This window comes from Lissotriton vulgaris, unplaced genomic scaffold, assembly GCF_964263255.1.
Source record: "Lissotriton vulgaris unplaced genomic scaffold, aLisVul1.2 SCAFFOLD_1187, whole genome shotgun sequence".
Taxonomy (NCBI): domain Eukaryota; kingdom Metazoa; phylum Chordata; class Amphibia; order Caudata; family Salamandridae; genus Lissotriton; species Lissotriton vulgaris.
In genome coordinates, this window is record NW_028253979.1 from 570,360 (window position 1) to 584,526 (window position 14,167).

At 41.3% G+C, this 14,167-nt stretch overlaps 1 protein-coding gene across 1 annotated transcript in view; it reads right to left on the reverse strand.

Annotated features, from left to right (window-relative positions):
• Positions 1 to 14,167, reverse strand: part of LOC147660704 (inter-alpha-trypsin inhibitor heavy chain H1-like) — a 120,913-nt gene that overhangs the window by 45,547 nt on the left and 61,199 nt on the right. Inside the window, exon 8 of the mRNA XM_086951525.1 lies at positions 9,088 to 9,268. Within this exon, the coding sequence (XP_086807651.1) occupies positions 9,088 to 9,268 (181 nt within the window). The remainder of the gene's footprint in view (positions 1 to 9,087; positions 9,269 to 14,167) is intronic.

The window sequence follows — 14,167 nt, forward strand, 5'->3', positions numbered from 1 at the left end:
TTTATTTATTTTTAATTATTTCATCTCATACCATTATATTTTGGCAATTTTTCAAATGCTCAAATAATTGAAAAAACATCCTATTTACACAGGGAGCTCCTATTTACAGATAAAGTCTGTGAGTTTATATACAAAAGGTCAGTGAAAGATTTAGCGAGTGCGAGAAAATTATAAACAATCTACTTTCATTTACCACAATTGAACCACCTCACATTCTGTGTCACACTCAGTTCAGGTTATAAAGCTTTATTTCGGAACATAAAGACAATGTCCATAAAAGCACAGTAAATACAAGTAAAATACATTCATCAGAGAAAAAGCAATGGTCCATGTAAAATAGTTAAAAAATCATACTTTTCCTGGCCCTAATCGCTTTCAGAAGAAAAGTAGCAGTGAAAAAGCAGATATCAACATGATTTAAATGAAAAAGCAATTTCAAGGCATCATGGACTCTCCTAACACCAAACGTAACAAAAACAGGTTTTAAAAAAGCGATACGAAGATTTTCATATAACTTACATATCAGAACAAAGTGCAGAGTGCATTGTGCGGATCTATTGTCACATGGGCACGTGCCCTCTGGGTGCTTGTTCTGGAAAGGGAAAGCCACCAGATGGTGCACAATCCCCAACTTCATCCGAGTCAAGACAAATCGGTGGGACGCCCTACTAACATGCCTTAGATAAGGCAGAACTCCCGCATTTTAATTATATTTGGCATAGTAGGAACAAGTGGACAAATTAGCGCCATTGCTTCGCCGCTGTTCAGACTTAAACATTAAAAAAGCATTCTTTAGTTCAGCTTTAGACAAGTCGGAGGCTGCTAGGCTATCCTCCTTGGCATCAGTTCCAATGATCTCCTTAAAGGTGTTAATCACATATTTGATCCAGGGGATCTTAAGATAATTGTCGAGGGAAAGACAGTCCCCTATAATAGCTCTGTTTAAGGACGTTTCTTCCTTCGCCCACACTGCACGCCATAACATTAGAAGTCTTAAAGCAATTAAATCAGACAAATGGGGGATGCCTAGTTCCTTGTGTACTAAGTCATTAGAAGATGATTTAGGTAAACACAAAAGTCTTTTAAGGAAACAGTTTTCCTCCACCTGGAGACTACTTGCAGATACAGAACCCCATATCCCAGCTCCGTAAATTGCAATCGATAGAGATCTCGCCTCATATATCTTAAGCATATCTTCAATCCGCCTATCTCCCAATTTAGTGGCAAATTTGCATACCCCATGTGCACTTTTCGCCATTTTGGCCCTAACGTTATTGAGCTCACAACTCCAACCTTTATTTTTAGAAAACGTAATACCCAAGTAGCAAAAGTTATCTACAAGTTGGACCTTCTGGCCATCAATAAAATATGGGTGATGTTTCCCCCTACCTTTACCACATTCCATAACATAAGTTTTGGATTGGTTAATGACCAGTTTACGTTCACCAATAAAGAGAGAGAACCTGTCCATAAGTCGTTGCAAACCTAGGGGGGGTCAATGACAGCAGCACCGCGTCATCCGCGTACAATAATACAGGGACGTCCATGTTATTGACTTTAGGGGCGTCTGCGGCAATAGTTTTAAGAACTTTATCAACTTCATTGATAACAATGGTAAAAAGGAATGGTGCGAGGACGCATCCCTGCCTAATACCCCGCCCTACCCTGAGTTTGGATGTACGTTCCCCATTTGGGCCATAACGGACACTCGTACGTAGGTTGGCATAGACACTTGCTAGGAAATAGACAATGCCCTCAGGCGCTCCCAGTTCTAACAGTTTGGTCCAAAGAATGCCATGGTCTACCAAGTCGAAGGCGCTACTCAAATCCGCGAAACACAGATAGAGAGAGCCTGGCTTTGCCTGGGTATACTTCCCTATCAAGAGTTCCAGATTGAGGCATTGTTCAATGGTACCCCTCCCCTTCCTGAAACCATATTGGCAGTCTACAAGAATATTGTTTGAGGTGGCCCACTCTTCCAATCTTATAAGTAGAACTCGGCTCCTAATTTTTACAGAGGAGTCTAATAGCGAGATGGGGCGATAATTCTTCACCTCCCCCCTGTAACCTTTCTTGTAAATTGGGACAATGACGGATTCCTCCCATGAGGAAGGGACCCCGTATCAGACTGCAACATTAAAAACTTTGGTTAACAAGGGTCCCCAGAGCTTAGGAATAAATTTGTCACACTCATAAACAGCATTCATTCAAAAGGAAAAAGTGGGTAAAGAAAGAATGACTAACTAGCCAAAATCTATTTTCACAGTGTATTTTCACCTGCATTCTCCAGTAAACGCATCTCAGAACAATTAAAACCATAAATTTTTATCATCACCTACAAAAACTCTAACAAAATTAATCAAAGGTATTGTACCAAATTTATTGTTGAAATCAGATTTATCTTTGATAAATTTGGTGGAAAGGTAACACCATTAAATATACTTTGTGCTACTAGACTAAAAAATCAGTTAGAGTCACCTTTGCCACTCATTTCTCCTTCAAAGTTTCAAAGCACATACTGTCTGCCTTCCAAGGGTCAGAGACGAAGCCTCTGGGTAGGTTACAGATACACCTGGCAGAATAGAGAGCAGCTTTCTCACTACTTCTTTTGACCAAGGTACTGCTCTTTGGAAAGGACCCTTCCTTTTGGTCCCACGACTGGTGGCCACTTGAACTTGGCCAACTTCCGTCGCCAGATACGAAGGTAAAACTTCTTAGAGTAATCTACGATAATCAACTGACCTTAGAAGTGCATGTAAATGCATTCACGTCTGCCTCCTTCTTTACTATGAAACTTTTAAGAAAGAGCTTTCCATCTATTCCGAAGGACCTGCACAATACTGTAATTTCCACTCTGATACTCTCAAAAATTGACTATGCAAAGGCTCTTTTCGTAAACATAAGAAAAAAAGTCCAAATAAGCTTCAGGTCCTACAGAACTCAGCCGCTGGCCTTTTACTTGGCATACCCAAAAGAGAATCAGTATCAGCTGCCCTTCCACTTCTCCACTGGTTACTTATTGAGAAGTACACACAGTTTAAGGCCCTGTGCATTGGTTTCAGGGCTCTTCATGGGGAAGGCCCACAAGTTTTTAAGCTTTGATTTTGTTGGTATTTTCCGCCAAGATCCCTTCGCTCAGAAACAGCATGCATTACAAATGTTTATTTCATTTCATTTTAATTGCAGATACTCACTGCTCCTAATCAGTGCAAGGTGGTGATATTGCCTAAGTCGTGATTATTAAGCCAGGCAACATTTTTTGTTTTCTTAATAACTTTGCCTTCATTTGACAAATTGGCATGAAACGTACCCAAAAAAATACATCAGGACATTCAATATATTGGTACGGCTTGAACTTAGAAACCATTTTCTCAGGGGAACCAACTGCTGCTTGTGCCTAAACTACCAGGGTACAGGCAGTGCTTCACTGAGAGTTGGGTTAAGACCTAACACATGTGTATTTATTAAGTTGGTAGGGATCTTTCCTGACCAAATTTATAACCTAGTTTGAACTGAATAAAACTAAAAGTCATGTGACTAAAAAACAAATGCAAACAGGTAGCAATAAAAAGTGAAGAGGAATTTCATGATGGATCTAAGACATGTAAAACATGGGATCTGTAGTCATGTGATATTTAAGTGTGTAGGAACATGTTTTAAATGCTTTGCATTTGAGATGAATTGGAGAAGAGGGAAAAAATATATATGTCTTCATGTCTTTCTGAGACGTTTATGTACTATGTAAGAAATTAATATTTCAGTTTGTGTAGAATATAGAAGCAAGGGTATATCTTGTTGATGTGCTTTACATTATTTCCTAACCCTTGTAAGGTATTCAGGGGCTCCTTCTAAATTAAAGAAATTATGAATTTTTTCAATGGAAAATGCCTTTCGATATGTTTGCCTATGAACACAAAGTACTAACTTTTTGAAAGTGCCCAACACTCCCAGTCGTTACATAAGAATCTGCCCTGAAAAACCCACTATCACTATGAGAGTCTGGATGCCTGGACGTGCTTTCCCAGCTGTAAATTCCATCTGTAATAGGAAATATCTCATTACCTAGATTTTGTGAATTAGGATCTGTAATTTGGCATATGACAATTAATGCAAGTGATATTGGCAAATCCAACAAGTAGTGCAGAGTAATCCAAAGTGGTAATCAAAGCAGACAGGTCAGATATTATTCAGATAGATTTGAAAATATGCACTTTATTGCCCTCACGTCATTCCACTAGGTGGAATACGGATTGAAATTAATGATAAAGTAAATGACAGCATGATTTTGCTGTCAATTTATCGCAGTTCTCTCAGACTGCTTTACAAAATAGTTTAAAAGGCAGCTGAAATTGAGAAATGAGAAATATTTTTTTCATGGAGAACAGGTTTGTTTCCCTGCTTCACTAGTACCAAACATTGACAGTGAGAACATGTCATTGTGGTCAGAGTAATAAGATGTTAGCTCTGATGAACTAGAAGGGATTTGCATTTTCAGGATCCTCTCAGGATTTGGTGTCCAATAGGGCAGAAAGTGTATGACTAATGGTAGTTAGTTTAATTAAATAATGTATTTATTTATGGTATTTATATGTGTGGGCTAACCACGCGGACAATGGAGTGCTTTACTATGATCAAATTAGAGGGTAACATATAACATACTAAAAAGAGGTAAGTGAAGAAGGTGATAGTAGTTTGAGGCCGTATGCAGACAGAATACTGAGTTGAAAATGTCAACAGCAAGAATATAGTGGTCAAGAATATCGGATTTAAGGTAAACAAAATATAGTTTTCAAAAATATCGAAGTCATTAATATCGTTTTAAAAAATATAGTTGTTTAAAATATAATTTATTTATTTAATGTTATGCATTTTAGTGTATATTTTAAATGTATGTGATGTATTTTTTTGCATAAGAATTATGTTTGTTAATGTATGTGTAACATTTTTAGTAGTTGTCAATTTTTTTTAATTACATTTTGCATTTTTAGTTCCGTAGCAGGTTGTGGGTTTATATGGGAATATGGTGGGAAGTAATTTATGTTCAATCAATTAATAATTAGTTGATCATTATTATTAATTAATTATTTGATATTTAATTAGGGTATTTGTTTATATTATTTTGTGTGGGGGTTTTACTTTTTTAGGGGTAAAGGGAGGAGAGTAAATACATTTTACTTACTATATAATTAGATGTTAAATACTATTAGATTTTTAATTGAAAATACGTTTTAATTTTGTAATACATTTTTTGACCTGTTTAATTTTAGCTGTGCATTCGGGGGATTATAAGGGTAAAGTGTGGGAAGTTAATGAATTTTTATGAGTTTTAACTTGTTTTTAATTAATAATATTTCTTTAAGTGGTAGTGAATTATGTTATTTCTGGAAGTACATTAAAAAAAATTAAATGTGGTTTATGAATTGTGTGGTGTTATAGGGTAGGAAATAACAAAATTAATTTATGTAATAATGTTTTTGTTTCTAAATAATTTGTAATTAAAATATTTATTTGTTCGAAAATTGTTTTTTATTTTATTTAATATAGTATTTGTAGGTATTTGTCATATTTATTTAACATTATAATGTCCTTAAAAAATAATATTAAATATATTGTATTTTAATTTTTAACATATTTATATATATTTTGTTACTTATTTTGTTTTTTTTTTAATTTTTGTTGTTAATATTTTGTTGGTTTTTAATTTTGAACTGACTGTAGTGAGAATATTAATTGTTACCCCTCTGTAATCCAACACTTTCCCTACTTTTGCACCCATTGGAGTGGGATTAGTAAATGTTATCCCACCACTATCCGACACTTTCCCTAGGGTTGCACTTATTGGAGTGGGAATAGTAATTTTTACCCTTTCTCTATCCAACACTTTCCGTACTGTTGCACTGGCTGGAGTGGGAATATTAATTTTTAGCCCTCCGCAATCCAACACTTTCTCTTCTGTTGCATTGATTGGAGTGGGAATAGTACATTTTATCCCACAAGTTATCCAACACTTTCCCCACTGGAGTATGGTATGAAAAGGCTTGTTTTAATGTTTTCTATTTTTTATATTTAGGAATTTTGAGAATTAGTCTGCTTCTATTTTTTAATTCTGCTGTCCACCCGTAAGTTGTAGTGTATGTTTCAAGTAGGAGCGTAAGCTATAATGAGTGCCTTGTGTGATTATTCAATCAATGTCCACTTTGAGGGGTGCTAATGAAGGTAGTTTAGAATGACAGCAGTATGGTACATCTTTTGGCACCTCTGAAAAACCCAGCAGCAGAGAAGAGCTTAATAATAATAATAATAATAATAATAATAATAATAATAATAATAATAATAATAATAATAATGATAATATTCTGAGCTTATACAGCGCCTGGTTACACTATCCAGTGTGTCGCCGCGCTAGCAAATAGCCCCCAGCCTGCAAACTGATTACGCTATCCCCATCCCGAGCCCGGCTATGCTTATCCCCTGGGGAATAAATAGGTCTTTAATTCTTTACGGAAAACCACCTCTGAGGCTTCCATATGAAGCCGGGGGGTAAGTTTATTCCACAAGCGGGCAGCCAAGAACTGGAAGGACCTCCCTCCCATTCTGGCTCTTCTGATTTTAGGAATCTGCATTTAGCCCGCCCCCTGAGATCTCAAAAGACGAGTCGGGTGTAGGGTGTTAGTAGGTTAAGAAGAAAGCAAGGTCCTTTCCCCTGCGTAATCCGAAGGCTAACACAGAGGGCCTTGAACTGGACACGCTCCCTAATTGGCACCAATGTAGCGTCTCTAAGGCTTTTTTAGAAGCGGTTCTTTTAGGCAGCATGAACACCAGGCGGGCGGCAGCATTCTGATGTGCTGTATTCTCTGGAGACATTTCACATTAGCTCCCAGATAAAGGACATTCCCATAGTCCAGCCTAGAAGTGACCAAAGCATGGACTAGGGTTTTCCTGGCTGTAACAGGGAGCAGATCCAGAGTCTTTCTGAAAACACGCAGAATACCAAAACACGTGCCCGCCACACGTCTGGTGTGGTACTGATATGAAATTTTGGAATCAATCCAAATCCCCAGGTTTTTAACTTGATCATTTGGCACAGGGCGTGGCCCAAGCGTCTGGGGCCACCATGCTGAGGTCCAGACTGATGGTGCTTTGCCCACAATCAGCACCTCAGTTTTGCCCCCGTTCAATCTGAGGCAGTTGCCAGCCATGCCAAGAAGCATACTTCTGAAAGCAAATGTAGCTCATACGATGTAATTTTGGTTACTTTGGTGATGTGATTATTCAGATAGAGATTGTGAAGGATAATGAAGCTGAGAGGAACGAGGTGGAACACTGCTTGCATCTCAGTGAACGTTCACCAATGCATTGTGGTTTCACTACAGTTCATAATACTTCAGTAACTCACAAGTAAGGTAGTTCATAATCAGTTGATGCAGCCAGTGCTAGCAAAATCTAACGATTTCAGGACACGTGTTTTTGGGTGATTGCCCATTTTCAACACGAAGTAAAATTGCAGATTTGGGGAGTTTGAAATGAGGAAGCACACTGCTAAAAAATATAGGAGTAATGAAACAGAGATATTTTCATTGAGCTCTGAGCGTGCGAAATACCATTGTTTTTACTGATTTGCAGGTGAAGGCCAAATTGACTTCCTACTTTGTAGTATTATTAACATAAAATATAATGCACCTAGAATACACTGTTTTGTGATTGCTTTGTATGGAATTGATTACACTTGGAATTTCGTTTTTACCTTTTAGGGTTTTGAGGACAAAGTTTACAGGATAATAATACAGCAAAACTGTGTAATATTACTCTTGTGAAAGTCACTGTATTTCAAAAAGTATAGAAAGTAGAAAAAGGCAGTAAAATACAACTCTCTAACACGGCATGTGTGCCTAGTTTAAACAATCATAGATTTTATCCAAAGTAACACTTGTAGGCATTCCCAGGAGGGTGTCCGAGGGGTGATTAGAGAATTCCTGTATAAATGTGGTGAACGCCCAATCACCAGTAACTCACATGTATTTGTATAGACATTTCTGTCAACATCTTCATTCACAGATTACAGCCGAAAATGCTGGAAGGTACAGCAATTAACCCTATTTTAAAAATGGGAAGGGGGAAGGGGGAAGAGTAAACATGTTAGGGAAATAGTATAGGAGTAATACATATGTAAAGTTAATTTAAAACTTATGAAATTCCCTAACCTGAAAAGTGGTATATTTGAATCAATATCTGTAGAATATGAAATTAGAGGCCTCGAAAAAAAGACACGCATGTATCGTTTTCGTAAACCAATAGAATTACAAGATAGTGATGGTTGGAATAGGAACACTTGGGGATCCATTAGGATGACCTGCGGACTTTGCCCGCCCACCACCCTACCGGTAAACGGGACCGCCCGCCTTAAGGGTGGGGGTCCAGACGCCAGCATTAGGATGTGACCGCCACAGTGGCGGGCACATCCTGCATTTCTGCAAATGACTAAAAATGTTGTAATAGGGTGGGAGGTCCTCATGCGGTTTTGGTGCAGTCATGCTGGCAGAGAGCTGGCGCAACTGCACCAAAGTCGTAATCGGGCCAGAAGTAAATACAACATACAGTGCTTAATTTATAGAAGAATAGGTGCCAGTGCCCAAAGCTCTGCACAGACAACAGTGGCAGACACGGATGTGCTGATATCTCAAGGCTGGTTGTCTCAAATCCACCTCATGCTACATTAATGAACTACCAGCCACTCCTTTCCTATTTATCACACTCTTGTAGGTTCCTGACTTCTCGCCTTGTCTTCTCTTTCTACTTCTTTTCCTTTGTGCGTCCTCCCTCTTCAGCTCTCAGAAAATGTCTGTTTAGGAAAAGTAACTGGCAGTTCCCATAAATGAGTGCATGGTGGGCCCACAGGCAACCATGAGCTCAAATTAAGCATGGAGCATACAGGTATCACATGCCAATAGGAGTAGCTTCAACTTTCAAAATCCTTGGTAAATTGGTCTTTGAACGTCCACTTTATGAGCCTCTGTAACTTATATTTCCTTACACCAAAGGTAATGTAAATAGCTCACAAAAGGTGAATAATAAGAACTCATGTCTTACCTGTCTAACTTAAGGGAGGACCGATTATTCCAGTCCATGTTGATTTTTCCTTGTTGACTCTGTATGGTTAGCCCATCCTTTGATGCAGTGAGTGACACATTAAGATCCTTGTATTCAATTTCAAATGACACAAAATAGCTTTGCTGTCCCAGCTTCTCCTTTTGTCCATCCACAAATATCCCTAAACAAAACAGACATGTTATGACCCAGCACCATTACAGTTCAGAACAGAGTCCCCTGAGCATTACTGGATTATTTACAATTCAGTATGACTTGTCAGGTGGTGGCTTTGTATAGGCCTTTTTGAGATTGTGGTCTTTGCATTTTTCAGTGCAGGACAGTCATTCACTGGGTATGATGTCTAATTATAATGTAGTTTTAGATATTTCAATACAACAGATATAGAATACAAAATCTAGAATAAAGAGGATTGTCCCGTAACCGACTATAGCACTTACTGACAAAGTATACTTCACGTCAGTGTAGCCAAACCTATTTGGCTAATAGACCTTACAAGTTCTGTTCTGTTTTTCAGTAGAGATAACACAAAGTGCCTATAGATAGTTAATGTTTAAGCCAGATATACATACGTTCTGTGACCAGTTCCTCTTACCAGGCAATAGAAATATAATCTGGATCTAAGCAAAACTGAGTACACACATTAATAAAAATGTAAATAATGTGAATGTAGATGATCTACGTGCAAATTCAGCTATAGGAATATTGGCAATAAAACATGTGGGTTAAGGTTGTTTTTTTTCTAAAGAGCACATAAAACAGGGTGGCTTGCCAGCTGTTGATTATTTTTGCTACAAGATGCCATCAACGTTGTGAAGTTTTGTTTTCTAAAAATGTTCACATTACTTTACGGGCCACATGTAGAGAAGGGCTATCCACTAAAAAAATGACTGATGCCATGTTTGTTATTCCCTGCATTTCACAACCCATTTTAATTGTGTAAGATGACTTTTTGGAGACCTCATCAATGCCGCCATTGGGTCCAACTTTGGTTGTGATTGCCAACTCAAACATGTAGCCAACAGTCAAACTGATTCATGGCAGCCAGTTTTGCACTATATTCAGCATTGTTAAAATCAGGAAAGACCAACAGAAATGGTGCAGAGGTCCTTCTAGGAAGTGGTTGTCAAGAGGGTAATGGCAAGAGCTATGGCATGGCTATGTGAGTACTATCCGCCCTTCCTGCACTGTTATTCTGCCAATTTTAAAGTAACTTGTCTTCGCCGCTTTTTTAATCACTCGCTTTTTAAAATTAAATTGTTTCTTCTCATTGTATTGCCGCCTTTGCGCGAGCTGTGTATTAACTGCTTTTATCTTGCCTACCTCTCTGCCTGAGTCCGCTGCACGCTGCACTTTCCAATTGCGTTTTTTGCACAGTTTGTCCAGCGCCGTCCTCAGCGCTCGGCCACAGCGGTTCCCGGAAGTGAGGCGGGACCGCATTGCACCGGGGTTGGCGCTCTAGTCTCCTGCCTCGCCCGCCCCTACTTAACGCAGCAATGTGCCGAGCGCGTAGCGGTCGCGCGTTGCGGGCGCGCCGCTTGCGCGCCGAAGGAGCGCCAAAGGAGGGCCCGTCTGTGCCCGTCCGTGTCCCGGACGGGCCCAGGGCCGGGGCACCCTCGCATCTCCCTCGCTGCTCTCAGGCTGGCTCTCTGAGGTACTCCTCTGAGGAGCTGTGTGCCCTCAATACCTTCAGCTGCGATGCCGCCAAATCTTGGGAGGTGCTAAAGGATATGCATCGCCGATGCCCGACATGTGGGTTCCGCTTTGCTAGCCATCATTCTCCGACCATTGCGTCCAGGACCAACCTAGAGACTATTAAATCTGGCCTGATCAATGCTAGATCAATGGTCAAACACGCGGCTGATATATTTGAGCTGCTTGATGAGAAAGAGGTTGATCTCCTTTTCCTCACCGAAACTTGGCTTTCTGAGTCATGTATGCCGGTGGTTGAACTTGCTATACCACGCGGCTTCAAGATCACCAGGATGGACCGACCGAAGGGTAGAGGTGGCGGTCTGGCCGTAATTTACCGAGACCACTGGACATTGGTGAGTGAACCGTCCGAACTACTTGGCGAAACCGAAATGTTACACTTCGCCGTGATCCTCTCCCCTCATTTCACCCTGGGAGGTACTTTGCTTTACCGCCCCCCTAGCTATGCGGGCTGTTTTGCTGGTAATATTGAGGAGGTTATCGTCCCCCGCGCCCTTAAATTCTCTCGATATCTTATTCTGGGGGATTTTAATATTCATATGGACGCGATGGACTTACCGGAATCGATCGGCTTGGCAGAAGTCTTTTCGTTGGCGCATCTTACACAATGGGTGACCTTCCCCACCCATGCGGCTGGGCATCGGTTGGACCTGGTCTGCTCCAACTTTGAGATCTCTATGCTACCCCCTAGGTGGGTCACTTGGTCGGACCATGCCTTAATTCTGTTCACCTGGCCCATAAATTCAAAAGGGCCGAAGAATTTTTCTGCCTCTCATGCTCATGCCCAGAGAATAAATTTGTCTACCTTTTTGGACTCTCTCACGTCTAACCGGCCGACCCTGCCATTAAATCTGGATTCTGCGGTGGAATCATTCAACGCTTGGGTTGAACAAAGTGCCGCTCTACATACTAATAAGAGTGGTAGCAGGTGGACGAGGTCGTCTCCCTCCAAACCCTGGTTCTCTCATACGCTTAGAGAACTTAAATTAGGGTGTAAAAAGCTGGAGCGAGCTTGGCGCCTTGAGTTCTGTCCTGTACTTGAGAGGAAGCTACGGAGGGCGCAGAAAGCTTATTATGCTGAAATCAAGGCTGCTAAAAGTAGCTACTTTTCAGGAAGGATTGAGAAGGCGGATAACAATGGCAGAGAAGTCTTTGCCATTGTTCAAAGCTTCCTCTCTCCATGTGCTGCCTCCCCAGCTCTCCCGGCCTCTGATTTGTGGTGTGAGGAACTGTCTTGTTTTTTTGATAATAAGATCAAAAAAATTCAAGAGGAGCTCTTAAACTCTGATAGTCCCCTTCCGCTTTCACCATCTAACATTGCTATGGACGCGAAGCAACATGTTAGCCAATTTTCCACCTTTGAGCCTGCTCAGCAAGCTGATGTGCTGGCCATTTTGGAGTCGCTAAAGTCTGGTTCACCTTCTGACCCGTGCCCTGCTAGGGTTTTGGGGGGAGCGGCTAGTCTGGTGTATCAGGAGGTTACCCAGGTTGTTAACATGTCTCTGGCTTCTGCCTCAGTGCCTCTCTGTTGGAAACCGGCGAAACTTCTTCCCCTGTTGAAGAAACCCAGCCTGGACCCCCTGTCTACCTCCAGCTATCGTCCGATATCACTGCTCCCGGCACTAGCGAAAGTGGCCGAAAAAGTAGTTTTTAGGCAATTGAATACTTTCATCGAGTCCTCTCACGCCCTGCATCCGGCTCAATCAGGGTTCAGGGCTGCTTTCAGTACTGAAACGGCTCTGGTGGAAGTCTCAGAGGCCATTAGGGAGTGTCTTGAAGGAGGCGGCAGAGCGGTCCTGGTTTTGCTAGACTTATCTGCCGCCTTCGACACGGTGCCCCATGCCCAGTTGCTGACTAGGCTGGCAGAGGTGGGGCTGTCGGGTGCGGTTCTGGCCTGGCTGTCCTCGTTTGTGTCTGAGCGGTCGCAGCAGGTATGGTTGCCTCCTTTTGCCTCATCTCCCAAGAAGCTCACCACCGGAGTGCCACAGGGCTCGACGTTGAGCCCATTGCTGTTCAACGTTTACATGACTCCGTTGATCTATCTGGCTGAGCAGTGGGGAGCCAAAATAATGTCATACGCTGACGACACGCAGCTGTTGTTCACCTGGCCTAAGGACTGCTTAGACGCTCAGACGGTTCGTTCTTGTTTGACCCATGTCTTCCGTTGGCTTGTCTCAGCCCAGCTTAAATGCAACGAGGACAAGTCTGAGCTACTATTCTATGGCAATTTTCCGGCCAATTTTAGAGAGCTTATTTGGCCGACAGATTTTGCATGTCCTAGCTACCATGGAGGCCCGGCCAAAAACCTGGGGGTCTGGTTTGGACAGGATCTTAAGTTTGAAGCCCATCTAAAAAAACTTACTGCGACCTGTTTTGTGTCCCTAAAGTCACTCAAGCGATTCCTTCCACTTCTCCATAGGGAGGCGAAGGAGACTGTTTTGCGTGCTCTGATTCTGTCAAGGCTTGATTATGCCAATGCTCTCTATAGTGGTCTCCCTAAATACCTTATAAAGCGAATGCAGATCATTCAGAACGCGGCCGTGCGACTTCTGTTCCATCTTCCACGAAGAACTAGTGCGCGTGCCCATCTTCGTGAGCTCCACTGGCTCCCTGTGGCACATCGCATTATGTTTAAATCATTGGTTTTGGCCTTTCGGGCCCCGCACCAGCAAGGCCCACAATACTTGCACAAGAGGTTTTCCTTTTACACGCCTCATCGTGCTCTTCGATCGGCCAATCTTCGTCTGATGTCTATGCCTAAAATCAGATATGCGAGACTGGGCGGCCAGTCAATTTCGGTCCAAACAGCACGGGCCTGGAATGCCTTGCCGCTCTCTCTGCGATCATCAACTACATTGGCAGGTTTTAAGAAAGGGCTAAAAACCCATCTATTTAACCTTAGTATTTAGTTCTCTGCTTCTTTCTTTTTGGACTGGGTCAGTTTAGTGCCTACATACCGCGCCAGGATACTCTGTAGTAGCAGAGCGCGTAATAAAATATTTTATAACATAACATAACATAACAAGATATTCATAGTTTAGATTGCCATTTTCACTAACAACTTCTTGACCATAATTCCGGCATGCCTATTTGGCATGCTGGAATTTCCCAGAACTTTGTTTTTCTTCAGTAGACCTTTTTGCATTGCAGAACCAGCCATAAAGGTGTGGGAAAAACATTTACAGCCACTGCAGAAACCTTTAAAATGGAGGATATACTTCTTCAACTGCGGCTGCATTATTAATATTCAGGTAAATGTGTTGATAGAACGTTTGCCATATACAACTCAACCTAGGCTTTTAGACCATCTTTATTCTAAGCTGTTATCCTGTTCTAGAGCTAAAAGATG